This window comes from Pseudopipra pipra, chromosome 1 (genome assembly GCF_036250125.1).
Source record: "Pseudopipra pipra isolate bDixPip1 chromosome 1, bDixPip1.hap1, whole genome shotgun sequence".
NCBI lineage: Eukaryota > Metazoa > Chordata > Aves > Passeriformes > Pipridae > Pseudopipra > Pseudopipra pipra.
This window is the reverse complement of record NC_087549.1, coordinates 113,505,300-113,523,042: the sequence shown is the minus strand read 5'-3', so window position 1 is coordinate 113,523,042 and position 17,743 is coordinate 113,505,300. Positions and strand designations below refer to the sequence as shown.

The following is a 17,743-nucleotide window of genomic DNA, read 5'->3' as shown; positions in this document are numbered from 1 at the left end:
AGCTGTAACAGACCACAACCCTTCCCTGCTATTGTGAAGCACAGAGTGCAGGCAGTAAGGCACAATTCCTTCCCATACTCAGAACCACACAGCACTGGTAGCACTGTGATTTTAATGTGGGCTAAATGCCAAACAAAAATTAACAATCTATATAATGCCCAATGCAGATTTTCAGAGAAGAAGCTCACAGTCCAGCCACTGAACAAGTCCTCACATGTCCTGGAGAATCCTCTCCGCTGATTCTCAATGCACTGTAAACAAAGCCTGAAAGTGAGTGCAGAACCTTTAAATATTTTTGGATGTGCTCAGCTGGAAAACACTAAAGCTTTTATGTGTCTGAGCAGGCTTGCAACACCACTGCCAAGCACTGTGGTGAAGAATGGAGAAGACAATCCCCAGACAGATGTACTGGGACAGTTGCTTCTTTCCACAGGTTTTACCACCAGTTATGATGTACAGAGATGGTTGCTTTGAAGAAGAAGAAATTTGAGACAGTTGCCTCTAACAGCACTTTTACCAGAGTTCCCACCACTCTCCTTAAGAATTCCTAAACCACTTAAGCAAAATCAGCCACCTTAATGGAGACAATTTAAATAGGTGGTTTAAATAAGGTAGGCTGATTTCATCAGAAGCAGGGTGGGAAACAAGCAAACCACTTTGCTGACAGAGCATGGGAGGGGTAAGAGACATCCAGCCACACAGACAGAGCTCCTGCAGAACCAGACATTTAATGCGGCTCCAACGGCATTCTCTAGGATCAGTCTAATTAAAAGGCAGACATATAAAGCCAGCACCTGACACCAGAAGCATCAATGGGGGCATGTCCAGACTGCAGCAGACCAATCTACTCAGCCACTGCAGCAAGAAAGCCTCTCCCCTTCCTAACCTGGAAGGGCAGAGGAGCAAGGAGTGATAAGGAAAACTAAGAAACTATAGAAAACTGATAAAGCATTTAAGAAAATGACCTAACAGAAGCAGAGAACAGCATACACACTACCAAACCTGCTTCTCAACTACTTAAAAAAAAGAACAAAAAGAGCACTTTATGAGTTGTTAGGATTAAGAAAAGAACACTTGATGAGGAGCCTAGGATTAACAGTACCACCATGCATGTTAGCCAACAACTGGTTTGAAAGCAACAATTTAGCAATTGCCTTAAATCTGTAACCAATATGTGACTTGCTTGTAGCATTTAACTACTATGTGACAGATTCATGGCTGGACTTCCCGAACGAAGATTTGGGAAAGGTCTCTACCCACATTTGTCAAAAGCGTGCTGGTGGCTAAAAAGGCCAATACGAGACAGGCATGTCCGATTGCAGAAGGCACAGCAGAAAGACTCCTTAGGTGGTAAATTCTGCAAGGCACGATTCTTTCTTATGTGACAGATAATTGCCAGGTAAACTGCCAAGGCAGAGAGATGACTTTACAGATCCCTTTTGGTACCAGTATCTCCAGTTCAGGAACGGACACCAGCAACATAGCACTTTAGGTGGGGAAAAGTCTATAGAAAAAGCAAGCAAAACCCAGACCTCTAGTAACATATTTTCAAGCTGAGAAAAATTACAGAAAAAATTACCTCAAGATAAAAGTCATGCCATGGTGCCGCATTGCTTAATAAATATCAGCAGCACAGTATTGCTCTTACACTATATTTACAGCTATTCATTACAGAGGAAGATTTAGAGACTACAGACATTTTGATGTGAAAGCAAATTCAGTAGTATCCTAAGCAATAAGAAAAAAAATGAGACCCCCCCCTTCGAATGTTAATCACATAGGCATGATCCCCAAAGTAAGAGATTGCAGATCATAGCAGAGATATTTCTCACTATGGATATTTTGTATCATCAGTAGCATCACTTGTAAACAAACCAGCTCTAGGCTACACAGTTATCAGAGACAGCTACAGCTCTGTACACCTACACTAAGATCAGGTTTTAGTGCAAATGAAGACTAATAAATACAAGGGGAAAAAAGCCAGTCTGAAGAGCATTACTTCTTTACAGTACAGGAAATTCTAGGAAGGAAATGTCTCTTTCATCCATAGGTCTGAAACCAAGCTACAGCTTTAACTTGGTGCTTCACACCACCTGTCAAAATTTTACATCCTCCAAGCAAAGCGTAGTGTTAGGCTTAAGTCTCAGGCTATAGAGGGAGAACATCACAAACTCACATTCATCAGAAAGTGGCAGCAATGGAAAAAAAAAAAATCATTGATCTGCTATTACAGTCCTTTGTCTTACAACAGCTTCTTCTTCCTCTCCCAAATACAGGTTGCTCAGCCTATTTCTGGGGGCTTAGTCTCAATGCTGCCACAACAGGTTACAGGACTATGAACATGTCAGACTAGGGTAGTGATGAAGTGGACTTAAGACATGGCAAATGGCATGAGCACTCAAACAAGAACTGTTTTTGCATAATCAGCTTTTTCTCATTTGCTTTGGTATTTTGAAATGTCTCCTGGCTTACAGCAATTTGCTCTGCTTTTGAAGGCTTTCCTCTTAGAAGAGGTGTAGCATCTTGCTTCTACCTCAGACAACTGAAAAATGCTTTTGCACCCCTTCATTTCTTTTACAGCCATCAACATCTGGTCTGACACATCCGTCACTTGTCTGATACCTGTCATATCAGTAGTGTTTCTTGCATACCTACAGACTGTTGCTTTCAAAACAAATCAAGGATAAAAATGCTTATTTACCTGTTTACCAACTGAGCTAGTCAGTAGCAAGGACTCTCAAGGTACTGCCACATATTTATAAACACAGAAAATAGTAAGGTTCATAACCATTCTGGCAGAACTTAGCATTATCTGTGCATAGACAAGCTGCATATGTATTAACTTTGCAAGCAACATTCACCAGGATAGTACCAATGGGCTGTTAGGTTTTTCCCATTGATATTCTGATTTTTACTTCTGAGGTTACTTCATGAAAATATCTATTCTTTATCATGTTCCTCCCCCAGGTGGCTTTTCAAGTTTCTTCCTGCAACTTCTATAGCTTTTCAAACCATCTGAAAGAAGATTCTGGTATACAAGTCCAAACTTTGACAATCATGGGGTGCAAAACTGTCTCCTTAATATACCATTTACATTACCCTCCCCATAAAACCCCTACAGTCACTATTCCATTAAACTGATCTCCACAGACAGAACTGAGACACAGGAATAGTAAAAAAACCCAAACCCCGTTATGTGAGGATAAGCATTTCTGTAAGGTTCCAACTAGGTATCCCTTTCACATTCAGTTTCATTAAGTACAAAAGTGAATTTTGCTGTTCTAATTTATAACTCATAACAGAAGCATCTGGTCCATTTATACAGGAAATATCTTTAGGCTATATCTCAGAATTTATGCCTCAGACATTAACCTTTTTTAGTTACCTCTGCCAAAATCAAATCAGCACATTGATTGTGTGTTGTCCTTAAGTTATTTTAGTTAGACTCAAGGTTTTTTAGTGCATGTCACCTGGGCAGGTGACAAGACCAGTCATTAAGCAGGACCAGTTACCTTAGAACATTGTGCTCAAGATGCCATTACTTGACCTAGGGATCTATCAACATTTTGATGAGCAATGTGTACAAAATTGATTAGAATGAAGAGACAGAAGTTGTTACCTACAGTGCACTGAAAGTTCATTTAAGTTTGCTCCATTTAAAAAAAAAAAAAAAAGAAACAATTTCACGAAGTTAGGTTTGTTTATTCAGTGGCTGATTTTCTGTGGCTCTCGGAGTGTTACCAGGATTTTCAGATTGTCCAGCGACGTTTTGTTTTCGCCTGTGAATGCACTGTATAACAAATTCAACTACAAATGCAATACTTGCAAGAAATCCAAATGTCTGTGAAAGTGAAAGAAATATGTGATTTTAAAATGCATAAAAACAGTAACAGTATCCTAACATTGTCTGGAGAGATTTGCTGGACCATTTGCATACATTAATAACACTTACATATTAAGATTACAGTCCCCCTTATATTGATAGTTCCATTTAAATTAGAAACAGATCAGAATTCATAACTCTAGCACATTTAATGCAGAAGTTTTTACAGTTTTCATTCTTTTAATCACATGTGAACTCTATACTGTGTTCTAAACAGCCCTTAATAATAAAAATATATTAATTTTATTGCCAAAAATCAGTTACTAAAGCAGTATGGCATTGGTGATATAGCAGAGTATTTATCCAAGAGATGATTGCTGACTGAAGAGAGTAAATGAAGAAGAGCAACACATGGAAGGTGAAGGGAGATGAGATCTGTAGATCCTACGCAAGTCCTTACAGGGTCAGCAAGGGAGAAAAAGACATTTTGTGAATGACATTTTGTTACTAGTCTTGGCAAGGAGAAAGCTGTTATTAGCTGCTTCTTTCAAACTAGGAAAGAAACATGCACTATTCTAACTCTACCTACATTTTACACAACTGGTTTGGTCCAAAGCAGTTTGACGCTAGTAAGTATTAAATCACAGTAGTTTTTATTTTTCCTGCACCAGAAAAAAAAAAAACAAACCTGAAAGACTTTATACTGAAACTATTAGGTCTAAATATATGAACATCACAGAAAATAACTATACAAAAGTGTGCATCTCTAGTAGCTCATCCTGCCTGTGGAACAGAATTATCTTGCTTTCTTTTCTAACTCATTTTTCCTTGTTCAAGAATGAAATCAAAATTTGATGTTTTAAACTAACATATTCACAATTCCAAGGTTATTCAAAAGAAGTGCCAAATGACTAAGGAATTATGATATCCACAGCATCCCAAAGCCTTGCATGCCCTGACTATTTCTGTCACTGAGGAAAATGCTGCTCTTATTGCAGCCTTTGCAAGTCAGCATTGTCCACATATGCTTTGTAACACCTGGCAAAAGACACGGTTTCTTGCTGACTTTGTAAGCGGGAGCCATTATGACAGGACAATTGAAGGGAAAAAAGGAATTTCAGAAGCAGGGTATCAGAAAACTGGGGAAGCTGCAAAAGATAACAACATTGAAACAACAACAGACGACAGAAAACAAAACAAATTCAAGAGAGCTTCCCAGCAGGAAAATGCTGGGGAGCTGCAAGTACACACAGAACTTTCCAGCAATCCTCAGGAATGCCTGCTGTTTGGATTTCCTATGTTAAGTTTCTGGAAGTTCTGAAATAGTTAATTCCCCCTGAAACATCACAATGCACTGAATTCTATTCCCTGCCCAGTTTCTTCCCTGCAAATTGAGTGAAGTTAAAAGGTCAGAGAAATTAACACACCAGATAAATACAAAGTAAATCCTGCCATTTTAAGACTTACACATGCAGCACTTTCAACAGCAGAGCCAGAGCTGGTCACAGCAAACACTATTGATGCTAACACAAACCAGGCAGCTATGACTGGCATGGCCCAAAAATTCTGCAAATATAAAGAAAAAACGTTATTGAATTGTAGATGGGTTACCTGAAGAGAACAAACATCATAACAGCAGCTGAGTTAACCTGCCTGTGAATGTATGTTTTGAAACTTCATGCTAATGGAATCTTCAGAAAATATATTTTACAACTACATTCGAAATGACATTCAATATTATCAGCTATTTAAACAACATTATCAGATATTTAAGTCTCCCCCATTTTTGTCTTTTTTAAGTATTTAATTAATTTCACCTAACTTTTTGCACACTCAAATTCCACCTCAGAACAACCATGCTAGCATTATTCCCTATGTAAAAGATTTGGGAATTTAGAAACCTGTAAGTAAATGTGCTCATTCAAATCTTTTACTACACTCCCTCAACTTTACCTTCACATAAAACCCCAACTGTTTTCTCTGAAGGCAAGTAGGAAGGGACACTTGTAAGACAGTATAATGTTCTTACTGACTTTACAGAGCAACCTTCTCCCACTGCTGGATTTTCTGAAATATAAAGCCATACACTGTAACAAGTATGATCATTACCAAAAAGGAGGTAGGCTACATCCAGTAGGAAAACAGACAGGGTAAACTGATAAATTACAAGCATCATGCTGGCAGTGAACTTTATTCTGTCTATATACATATATGTGATGGCTATACAGCAGCATTAGTCTGTGTGAAAGATTTTTTCACACAAATCCTAAAATCCTGCAGGTAGCCAATGTGACAGTTTTGGAAAAGTTGTCAATATAAAAGGGAGTCTCAAAGTTTGATCATTTTTTAACTATAAACTACTTTAACCTACCCTTTAAATGGAGAAGGAGATTCATTCTGCATAGCCTTTTTACTCCACAGCAGTCTTTATGCACTTTGTTTTTTAAAAAAATAAATTTCCTTACCAGTTTCTCTACTTTATCTTCCCCCAGTGTGTCATATACATCAGTGCAATACACAGACAGAATCAGGAGGCTCAAAAGAAAGGCACTGCAGCTAGTGAATTCAAAGAAGTAAAGTCCACCACAATTGCCGCAATCCTGCACAATTTCTTCACAAGTAACAGCCACAAAGGAGAAAATCTGCAAACAAATAACATGCTTGAGTTGAAGCAAGTCTCTAATATATTCAGCAAACAGACATCTCTTGATATGAACATCAATAAAGATAGCTATGAGGAAAATCCTCAATCTACAAAAAGTCTGGTAAAATGCTGCACTATTTTCTTACAGGCATAAATAATTATATAATGACATGGTTTACAGTTGCTGCTAAAGGTGACTGATAAACTACACTCAGGTAAGCTGAGCACACTGCCAAACACAAGCTTCTGGATTAACAGTCAAGATTCCTGTTTTGGGGTTTTGTGCAACTGCCAGTTGGAAGCAGACGAGGAAGGCAGCATGGGGAGCACACATCCTGCTCAGAACAAGCAAAAATGCTGTCCCTTACTACTTACAGCTGCACTCAGTTTTAAATCCATTTGGGTTCAGGGAAGTGGGGGAAACTGGGCAGCAATGACACACTCAGCTACCTCCCTAATAGTTTACAGCTGATGTCACCTTGCTCGATAAAACTCCAGAGAAAGTACAGGGAGCCAACAGCTCGCGTGCTTATGACCCACTAACGACAGAAGCTCAAATATTTCTGTAGGAACCAAAACTTCAAACTGTGTTTAAGCTACGTTGGACAATATTTAATCTATGCAGAAGCTCATCTTCACCTTCCTGCCACAGTATGTTTTGAGGAAAGAATATGAGTTAATTAATAACTGCTGGATTTTCTACTATTTTATTGTACAAGAAAGAATATTGCTCTATTTAACTGTTCTCTTATTTTGGCCACTTCTTGCTAGTTTCCTTCATCCCATAAAGTTGACACAGCTTTATAGATCCTCTTAGTATGGAGTTCACCAGATTATAAGAAAACCATTAACAGGAATCAGACTCGGTCATAAAATTGAGAATGATATAAGGATGACGATCATACTTTTAATAAGAGTATATGAGCAATAATGAGGTTGACGGTTCTTAAAAAAAAAAATCAAATTCTAAAATTCAGAATTCTCAGAAAGTAACCACTGGTCTTCGGTTTCAGGTTTTTAACAGTAAAAACAAGAACAACAATTTAGCAGTAGGAACTGTAAATTCCCCCTGCTAAGCCAGACCTCAGAAGGGCACTTCAAAGAATGATGTTTTGAAAATGCTACAATCATATAAAGTAAACAGGAGCTCCGAAAGGGAAATAAGCCGAGCTGGGAAACTGCAATATTACTACCAGGCCTCCACATTCTACCCTTTTCTCCTGCAGTGGTTGGCAACACAAACTTCTCAGCAGCCCTCGGACCTAAAACCGTGACTACAATGGCTGTCCAATGAATGTTTTGAATTCTGAATTTCTGATTTTTATGGGGTTTTTTGCATTTGAAAAGATCTGCTTACAGCTGCGTCCAATGACTTTTAATTTCACATTTTTCACAAGGTCAGTTGTGAGATATGTTTTCATGTGTAGTGCTATCTCTTTTTATAAGCTAAATGCCATTGCTTTCATCTGGGCTGAAACAGAACAGATAGGAAATAAACCCATCCTTAAATAGAAGTATAAGTCCAGATAACCACAATAACTAACTAAATAACTGAAAAAAGCCTCACCACTGAGTGTACAAACAAGCTGAAAAAAATCCCACTCAAAGAACAGTTTTAAGCGGTTCTGTGTTAAATACATGAGATTTATCAAGTGGAATCCTTTGTGGGGCTTGTCCAAGTCAGTGTTCAATTTTTTATTAATAAGCTGAACAATAAAATAGAGCATATCAATAAAAAAACTTTGGCTGGAAAAACTTTAAGTTCTTTGATTAAGTTGGTGTACCAATAGCACATTTATAAGACACCAGAGAATTCTGCTTGGGTTTCTTAGTTTGCTTCTTGATACCATTATCAGAAACAAAAGGAATTATGCTGTTGTCCTACTGCAAAAAAAAATAGTTTTAAATACCAAAAGCATTGTTAGAGAAGAAGTTGTTTTGGGTTCTTTTTAATTTTATTATTAGTCCTATCTGTCTGTAGGTACACCAGAAATTAAACAGCTTTATCTGTCCCTTACCAGCAAGAAGTTATTCATTGATATTGACATTAATGTTGGAATTTTCTACACAAGTGTCAGGTTTGTAAAGGAGATTTAATAAGTAAAAAGCTACAAAAGAATGCTACAAAAATAGAGCAGATCAATGAACGTGCTAACAGGCCTGTGAAGATGCTTGGCAGTGGTATTCCCAGCACAAAATCTTCTAGTTCAGATGGGTGGACTTGCTAATACCCTATACTATATATAATACTATAGAAAGTGAACAGCTCAGAAAAAGAGCAGATATTTAGGGCTGAATTACAACTTTCCTTTCCAGTTAGGGTATTTTGGTTAAAGACAAACAATAGTTGATGACAACTATTTCTCTTTTAGATAAGAATTTGTTTCTACCTCAATCTTGGCACAATATACACTGTGCCATTTACCTTTGCACAGAATTTGAACCAGTCATGGACCAACAAAAACATTCCACCTATTTATAACAAAACAACAACAATCTAGAAACCCATGCAATAACATGCCTCTCAGCATCCTTTTGGCAGTCACATTTTCCTTATTTGATCTGCCCAAAAGAACAGGCTAAGGTTACAACGTATGCCATTATTAATCTGAAGAAAACTATTTCTTAGGTCCAGAAACCAGTTTTCTGCAGGTGATTTCACAGTATTTTATCAAACATTTGATCACTAAAATGAGGAGAGCTCACTTTCTGATTGCAATACCCTGTTTAGCAGAGTGATTATCCCACTAAAAACCACTATTGCAACACAAAGGTTAGAGATGTTAAAGACCATCACTGGCATTTCCAAAAATCAACACTTTCCCAAAACTGGAACCTTTTTCTTACCACAGAGACTGAGGTTTCCTTCCACCTTCTGGAATTTCGGGGGCTTGTTTAAAGTGTTTTAACCAATAACTCCAAGATCTGTGCATTTTGATAAAGGGTTACAAAAACGGAGCAAAAAATGTTGGCAATTAGGAGGGTGAACAACTATAACTCCATCTTCTTTTTCCTCTCACTGACAGATGGGTGCAGGCCATAAACTGCTAATTATTTAGGAGCATATCGAGCACCTATTCATCCTGATGAGAATGATAATTTTTCTTCTTCCTACCTAGAAAGTTTTATAAATAATTAAACATTTTAAGACTTTGGTATACACCAGTAAATTTGTATATGTAGTCGCTTATTTTATTGTAGTCAATTAACCCATCTAAATAAATGATCTCTTTATCAGGGAGCAACAGTCAGCACATCTTACTTTATTAATCTCCAATAAATGAAGTTAATGTCCTGTTATATTTATTGAAAGCATTCTTGGGTGTGATTTTTTAAAATACTCTTAGAAAACTTTATTTTTGGCAGCGTTACCATTACCTTTACCAGCATTGAAGCGTATTATGTTTTTCGTTGAGGGTTTTGACTGTGTATGAGACAAAGTTTAAAAACTAAATGTCCTCTGGCGAAGTAATGAGAAAGGGTTGGAAATCACCTACAGTTCCTGTGAGCATGACACATCTGACTAAAAAGCCACTGTGTTGGCTGCAAAATGTACAGTGACACACATTTACGGTCAGCTGCCCTTTTCCACTGCTGGTTTCACTACCTCCCTGCCAGTACTTGAGAATGATGCTCCTCACGTCCTCAGCAGCAGCCAAACTGGCACATTCTGGAAGAGCCCATCAGCAGGCACAGAACAAACAGGAGTTTGAACTGCGAGCCCAACTGCCTGAGATGAAGTGACGTCTTGTGCAATGGGCCACCATCAACAGTACACTTTTCTGGTGGAATTTTCTACCACAAATTATGGGAGAAGTGAGCACTCTGGTTTTAGCACAGACAGTGTAGAATGACAGGCTTACAAAAAGGGCTGCAGGAGCAGCAGGAGAGGGAGGTCTGGATATCATGACCCAGTAAACCCTTCCCTGTTATACTGCCCTATTGTGAGGTTCAACCAAAGGCTTCTACATCCTGTTTTCATCCAATGTGACCCTCAGAAAAAAATACTAAGTTTCCTGTGAGGTTTCCCTCAGATTTTAAGCCAGAGCAGGTGGTTTTTAAGGCCAACAGGCAGCTGAACCACGCCGGCTGCAGCACCGCACCTCGGCCGCACGACGCCGACGGCCATCACATGTCAGCACCTACTCCTGCAGCTCGGACATGGAAAAGGAACGCTCCTGCCACTTCCCCACCATGAAAAACTCTTGAGCCTGCATTATAAGGCACCGCGCCGGCTTTTCAGCTGAGTTACAAGTCTGCACAGCTTCAGTGACCCCATGCCACGTCTCAAGTCAGGACATATTCCCGGCGGAGCCAGCCCTTTTCTAACCGACAGGAGCCCTTCCCACGAAGCCTGTCCACGGCCATCTCCCCAGCCCGCGCTCGGCCAGCGAGTTTAATTTTTAAGCGGCGGGAGACTACCCGAAGGTCATCACAACATGCTCCTTTCCATCCCAGCGCAGGGCACCACGACAGCCCCCGCCCGCTGCTCGCCCCCACCCCGCCGCCCGCCGGCCCCGGGCAGCCATTCTGTCAAGGGGATGCTGCCTCCGCGCCAAGCCCGGCACGCCCCGCCAGGCGAGGAGGGCACTCACCGCCTGGACCGCCTTCGCTGGCAGCCGCCACCCCGGCAGGTGCCGCAGGGTGCAGCCGAAGGGGCGGCGGCGGGGCCGCTTCGCCTCCGGCTCGGTGGTCTCGTTGTAGACGGCACCGTTCTCCATGGCCGGGCCGGGCCGCCGGCTGTCAGCTGGGAAAAAGCGAAAGCAAAAGGGTGGCGGAGGCGGCGGGAGGGGTGGGGAGGGAGAAGGGGAAGGCGGCGGGAGGGGCCCCGGGCAGGGCGGCGGTTGGACCCGGCGGTTGGTCCCGGCGGGACAAAGGCGCTTCCTGCGGCGCGCGCCATCGCTCCCCCTGGCGGCGGCGGGCGGGGCCGGTGTGTGAGGGGCGGACGGCGGGGAGGGCCGGGACCGCGGGGGCTGCCTGAGGCCCCGATCTGTGCTCAGTTCTGTAAACGGGGCTTGTTAAATAAAGTTTACAAGATTATCCACTCTTCAGTTGTCACACGAAATTACGATATCAGAAGAGTTTTTTTAAGCCAGAGCTTTCCCATGTCAACTAGACCATGGCACTAATTGCCACGTCCAGTCTTCCCTCAAATATCTCCGGGGATGTGACTCCACCACCTCCCTGGGCAGCCCATTCCAGTGTCTAATCACTCTTTCTGTGAAGACATTCCTGCTAATGCCCAACCTAAACCTCCTGTGGTGCAATTTAAGACTACAGCCTCTTGTCCTGTTGCTAGTTAGAATCATGGAATCATAGAATCGATTGGGTTGGAAAAGACCTCCAAGATCATCGAGTCCAACCCTTGGTCCAAATCCAGTCCATTTACTAGATCATGGCACTCAGTGCCACGTCCAATCTGCGTTTAAAAATCTCCAGGGATCGTGAATCCACCACCTCTCTGAGCAGCCCATTCCAATGCCTAATTACTCTCTCTCTAAAGAATTTTCTCCAAAAGTTGCCTGGGAGAAGAGGCCAACCACCACCGGGCTACAACCTCCTTTCAGGTAGTTACAGGGAGCAATAAGGTCCCCCCCAAGCCTCCTCTTCTCCAGGCTAAACAACCCCAGCTCCCTCAGCTGCTCCTCATAGGCCTTGTGCTCCAGACCCTTCACCAGCTCTGTTGCCCTTCTCTGGACTTGCTCCAGCTCCTCAATGTCCTTCCTGAATTGAAAGGCCCAGAACTGGTCTCAGTAATCAAGGTGTGGCCTCACCAGTGCCGAGTACAGGGGAAGAATCATTCTCATTGAAGACATTCTTTGTTAATGAGAGAAAACATACATATCCCCAAGTCTATCCTAATATACTACCTTTGCCCAAATCAACTTTTAAAAGAAGCTAAAGATTTTGATGCCTACTAAGAGTAGATTAAGCCTGTTGTATGTAAGCAAAAGTGTGTTACATTCACTTCTATATTATGATCCACATAATCTATTATGGTCCTTCATAGTCAAGTTCAGTTATACTTCACTTACTTAAATTCAGTCAAATTTAATAGGCTGATTAGATCTACTGGTAGAAATCTGAGAGAAATCTACTCATAGAAAATATGATTTACTTTCTTAACGTTAGCTGTGTAGGAACAGATTCCCTGCTAGGGAGATCAGGCTGATCAGACAGTTCTTTTGGAACCACATGGTGCAGTGGGAGTGTGTGTGCTACAGGAGGTAGGAGTCTCTGCAACTCTGTCAAAGCCCCCATTAACTGGGCAGATGCAGCAGTATGGGCCAGATATAAGCAGCTGGGCTATGCTCCATGCTGAGTGCATACCAGCAGTCTGTTTGCCTGACTTCTCACAGTAAGACAACACAAGCCAGGGGAACATATGGTGTCCCCAGGCAGATGGTACAGATTTGCCTGTGCCATAAACAATGTTTGGCTGCAGGAACTGGCTTGAGAGGCAAATGAGTAGGGCAAGTCCTGTAATTCCCAAGGCATGGGAGTTTCTGCAAAAGTGAGGCATCACTTCGGGTGTGCCCTAGCTTCTGCCTGGAGTTGGAATGAATCTAACATAGCTCTGTTGGCAGCATCCCAGGCTACAGGACTGAGCAAGTAGGTGTAGTCAGGCAAATTTACTGTTACTGCTTATAAGTCCTCAGTGCCTTCATTACCTTTTTTTACACTAGTACTTTATAAGTAAGATTATGTGACAGAGGCTGACATCTCTCTTCTGAAGGAAATTCCCTTTTAGTTTTGTTTTATTCCTTGATAATATTTCAAAACTAGTTGAATAACTCCAAAGCCACAAAGCACATGTCTAGGCTATGCCGTGGTCTGAGTGGGACAGGACTTAACCAAGATAGAAGCAATTGTCAGCTCTTTTAAGATGTTTGGTAGCATTAAAGGCTATTTTGTAATTGTTCCGTTCTGAGTCTTTATGAATGCCTTCATGCAGCATGCCTAGGTTACCGACAGAGATGTTAGTACTGAAGACAACTGTCTTGAGGACAGCCTGCTTTCCAAGGAGCCACAGAAACATGAGAGAAGCCTAAGAAAGATAATGTAGATGGCAACCTCCTTCTAGTTACTTCTGCCTTTAAAAAGAGTTGGTTTCCTGTTCAGGCCTTCTGCAGGAAATATATATCAATGATGCATGAATGATAAAGGTTAGCGTGCCATTTAAAGCCTAACTTATTGAGGCCACCTTATTTATTTATTTATAAGGAGACACAGCAAAACAACAGCAAAACCATGGGAACTGTAAGTTCTTGGGACAGAGAAGAAATGAAAACTGGACAACAGCATAGGATCTGATAGCTTAAAAATACTTAAAGCACGATGTTAAATCATACCAATGCTGCTCTTCACACAGGTGCAGCAGGTGTTCCTCACCCTTTTCATCAGCACTGTCTTTCAAGTGTAGTTTCTTTCCCTTAAATAGAGAATCAAAATAACAGTTACAATAAATAATAATTATGTGTAATGGAAATAATAGTAACTGGCTGGCTGTGATGTGATGGAAATCCCATTCCAGATATGCATCCATTAGTTTCCTTTCATTTATGTGCTATATCTGACAGTTTGCCGCATAGAGAAGTCTTTCTTATCCCACCGCAGCCTCTGCTGGAATGGCAGGACCAGAGCTGAAGGCAGGACATGGTGGCAGAGAAACAGCCCTGCAGTTAGATGCTGAGCTGTGGTAACATCTCCAGTCAGCCAGGCAAAGTGGGAGATCGGTGGAAGCAGATTAGTGATGAGTGACCTAGTTTTCTCCCTCATTACATCTTCTCCAAGATACCTTCCATAGTGACCAAAAAGCAATAGCAATTAAGTTGAGAAAGCCACCTCATTAGGAGAGATTGCAGTGTATACAGTAGAGCTGTATGATGGTCACCACTTCTTGCCCCCAATGTTGAAATAATTTACAAAAAAGTGTGACAGGAGCTCCTTGAAACAGTTGAGTAAATGCCAGCCACAACAATAAGGTGGATTCAGGCCATGCTGCATCACCGTTTCCATCAAGTGAACCCTGGTGGCTCTTTGGCACTATCTGTGTGCTGTGTTACAACGTGATGCTAAAGCCTGAGTCCCTTACACTCATGAATGAATGTTCTCCTTTTCCCACGTTCATAAATGCATTTGTGGGACTTTTAGTTTTTCTTCTCAGAAGGGGAGGGAGAAGGAAGTAGAGGAATGGGAAGGCAGCTTAAAAGCCCAAACCACCAAAGGAGACAGACTTGGTTTCATTGTAAGAGCAGTGAGGTTTATTGCTACTGCACTGGGGAACTTTACTGAAAACAGCCTGTCAGAGGCATGTCTTTCTCCTTCATTTTGGTGTTCTCACATAGGCCTCTCAACAGCTTTTGTTCATGACTATCACTGTGTATTACATGAAGTAAATTCAGGATGACTAGCAAGCAAGCAGAATATTCCAAGTACTGCAACGAATTGCTTAGAAAAGACTGAGTTAAATGTGTTGCATCTACTGAAGCTTCTTTAGCTCTTGAAACTCTATTTTTGGGCTCAGTATTGCAACTGAACTTCACAAACCCCAATCACCACACTAACATGCTAGAATATGTGATTTTTAAACAGCTGAAGAATTAAGCTTTTAAACAGCTATTTCTAAGTATCCCTTATGGCACAAGAGATGAAAACCCCCAAAATTCCCACATTTCCCAAATGCAGGACTAGGCCAACTCTTGTCAGTGTTTTTCTCTGTGCATCTGCATGGCACAGTGAAGAATTAAGCCATGAGGTATTCAATAGGCAACAGTTCTGCAGCTGCAGGTGTCCCACTACGAACTCTTTGCTCCCCAAGAGGAGATGGCAGCCCAGCAGCCTGCTGCTTGCATTTCAGATGTATCACTAAAAATTTAAGTTTAATATAGTAGCTACTCCATATAACCTAAAGTCAAGTACACATTTCAGAGACTGCCATTTTCAGTTGAAAAATATGACTTTTCTGGAAATAAAGTGGCCATTTACTCAAAAATTTCAAGCTTAAAATCTGCAGAACAGCTATATTATAAACAGTATACTCAAAAGAACTGATGTAGGAACAGGGTAGAGAGAAGCAGGAAGAGGAAATGTATAAAATTCCCCTGAAACAACTTAGTTTGAAGCTAATCAGCTCCTTGTCTACATAGAACTAGCCCTGAAAGTCTAAAGGAATTTACTAATTGTAGCATTTTTTTCAGTGTTCATACTGCAAAGCATTTAAAAAGTATTGTTATTAAAATTGTCCCCTGTAGTTCTTGTATTACCTCTGCTTTTTGCATCTGATGTGCTAGTCTGAAACTTTGTACTTTGCACTTAAGTATTAAAGGCACACAAGAGTGATTAGAAGCAAAATCAATGTTATGCATGCTGTTACTCTTTTTAAAATTGGGGTAATCGCAAACTGACCCCCTCTCAAACTAGAGCAAGAAAGCACAATGACGGATTATGCAGAAGTATCCTTGCCAAATTAGCTTCATTGTTTTACCCAGCTTATTTAGTTTGGTGCCCGACTTGATGGGGAAGGAGGGATAAAAGGGAGAAGGATTTATTGGCACCGTATTTCGCAAAGAGCCTTTTGTCACAGAGACTCATTTTGCATGATAGTTCTGGTAGATCCCACCTTAATTGCCTACTCTCATGAAAGTAGTAGTTGGGGGAATTGCAGCTCAAGAGGACAAACCACCACGGAAATCTTGGTCTCATCAGCGGGAAACGAAGCCGAAGCCACAGCCATCAGGTTACACAGAAACATTCTCAGATGTTTTCCTTTTGCAGTAAAGATACCTTAAAATATTTTTTCCTGCAAAGAGCACGAGCAGACTGTAAGAAGATAGTGACAATGGTATTAAAAGAATTTGTACTTTAAGGAGGGAAGCAGGGTGCTTTAGTCTTATGGAACTGCAAAGGCATGGTAGGGAGACAGCCTTTTTCAAAAAATAGTAATAAAAAGTTAACCAAAGAACCCCAGAGCTACTGGTGCTTGGGGAAGAAATAAATTTAGAAGCTTTAAATGCACAGAAGTGACATTTGTTTTAAGAAGTGAAATTAAAATGAGTCATTAGTAAGGTTTTCCCCTGTTCCAGCCTCCCCCCAAAAAGGGCAATTGCAGGAGCTAAAGCTGTCTTTCGAAAACCTGGACAGTACCAACTAGTTTAAGATGTTGCCCTAAAATCCAAAGTTTCGCCCCACCAACACACAACACTGCAGTTGTGCAAGGAAGGGTGCTGTGATGACAGAAGCAGGACCCATTCTCCCAAGTACATCTCAAATTCTGTTTCAAGAAGTTTACGTAAGGAATCTAGAGAACTGTTCTGATACTGATGCATGCTGTGCATCTATGATTGGAAGTCCAATTTTTTTTTAAGACATAATTTGTTCTACACAGCTGTTCATCAGCAGGTCATGCATTTCCCCATATACGCCACCTTTACTGAATCGCTGCCACAAGCAAAATTTTGAGTTACAGTTACGACTCTCTACTAAAACTTGTCAGTCCACAATTCAATCTTCTGAGTCAATTTTAACAAGTGTGCTTAACTCTAGGGAGTTCAGTGTACAAAGAATGTATGTTGTTCTCAAATAAGTTTAGGTATTTTGAAAATATGGATGTAATTTAGGTAAAGGGAGGTGATCCTGCCCTTCTATTTTGCCCTAGTAAGTCCACACATGGAGTACTGTGTCCAGTTCTGGGCTCCTAAGTACAAGAGATACATGGATATCCTGGAGCAGGTCCAGCAGCAGGCAACAGTGATTAAGGGACTGGAGTATCTCTTTCAGAAGGAAAGGCTGAGGGAGCTGGGCCTGTTCAGTCTTGAGAAGAGATGACTTAAGAGGGGTCCTCATCAGTGTCTCCAAGTATCTGAAGGGAGAGGATGGATCCAGGCTCTTCTCAGTGGTGTCAAGCAATAGGACAAGAGGCAATGGGCAGAAATTGATGCACAGGAAGTTCCACCTGAACATGAGGAAGAAATTCTTTACTGTGCACGTGACCATGCACTGGAACAGATTGCCCAGAGAGGTTGTGGAGTTTCCCTCACTGTTTTTGAATATCCAGATATTCAAAAACCATCTGGACACAATCCTGTGCAATGTGCTCTAGGATGACCTTGCCTGAGCAGGGAGGTTGGAGCAGATGACCCACTGTGGTCCTTTTCCAACCTGATGCATTCTGTGATTCCATGAATTTGCTAGAACCACTACAGAATGCAGGAACTGGAGGAGAAGAGTACCACCATGTTCAAAATAAAGAAATTTCTAAATAATCAGAGAAACTA

General features: G+C 41.2%; 1 protein-coding gene across 1 annotated transcript; it reads right to left on the bottom strand.

Moving 5' to 3' along the window:
• Nucleotides 1-3,681: 3,681 nt before the first annotated feature.
• On the bottom strand, nucleotides 3,682-11,325 carry CMTM6 (CKLF like MARVEL transmembrane domain containing 6). The gene is made up of 4 exons (XM_064672340.1): nucleotides 11,063-11,325; nucleotides 6,289-6,465; nucleotides 5,291-5,389; nucleotides 3,682-3,841 (listed from the first exon to the last, which is right to left on the bottom strand). The coding sequence occupies exons 1-4, from the start codon at nucleotides 11,186-11,188 to the stop codon at nucleotides 3,692-3,694; spliced, it is 552 nt and encodes a 183-aa protein (XP_064528410.1). The 5' UTR covers nucleotides 11,189-11,325; the 3' UTR covers nucleotides 3,682-3,691.
• Nucleotides 11,326-17,743: the final 6,418 nt, after the last annotated feature.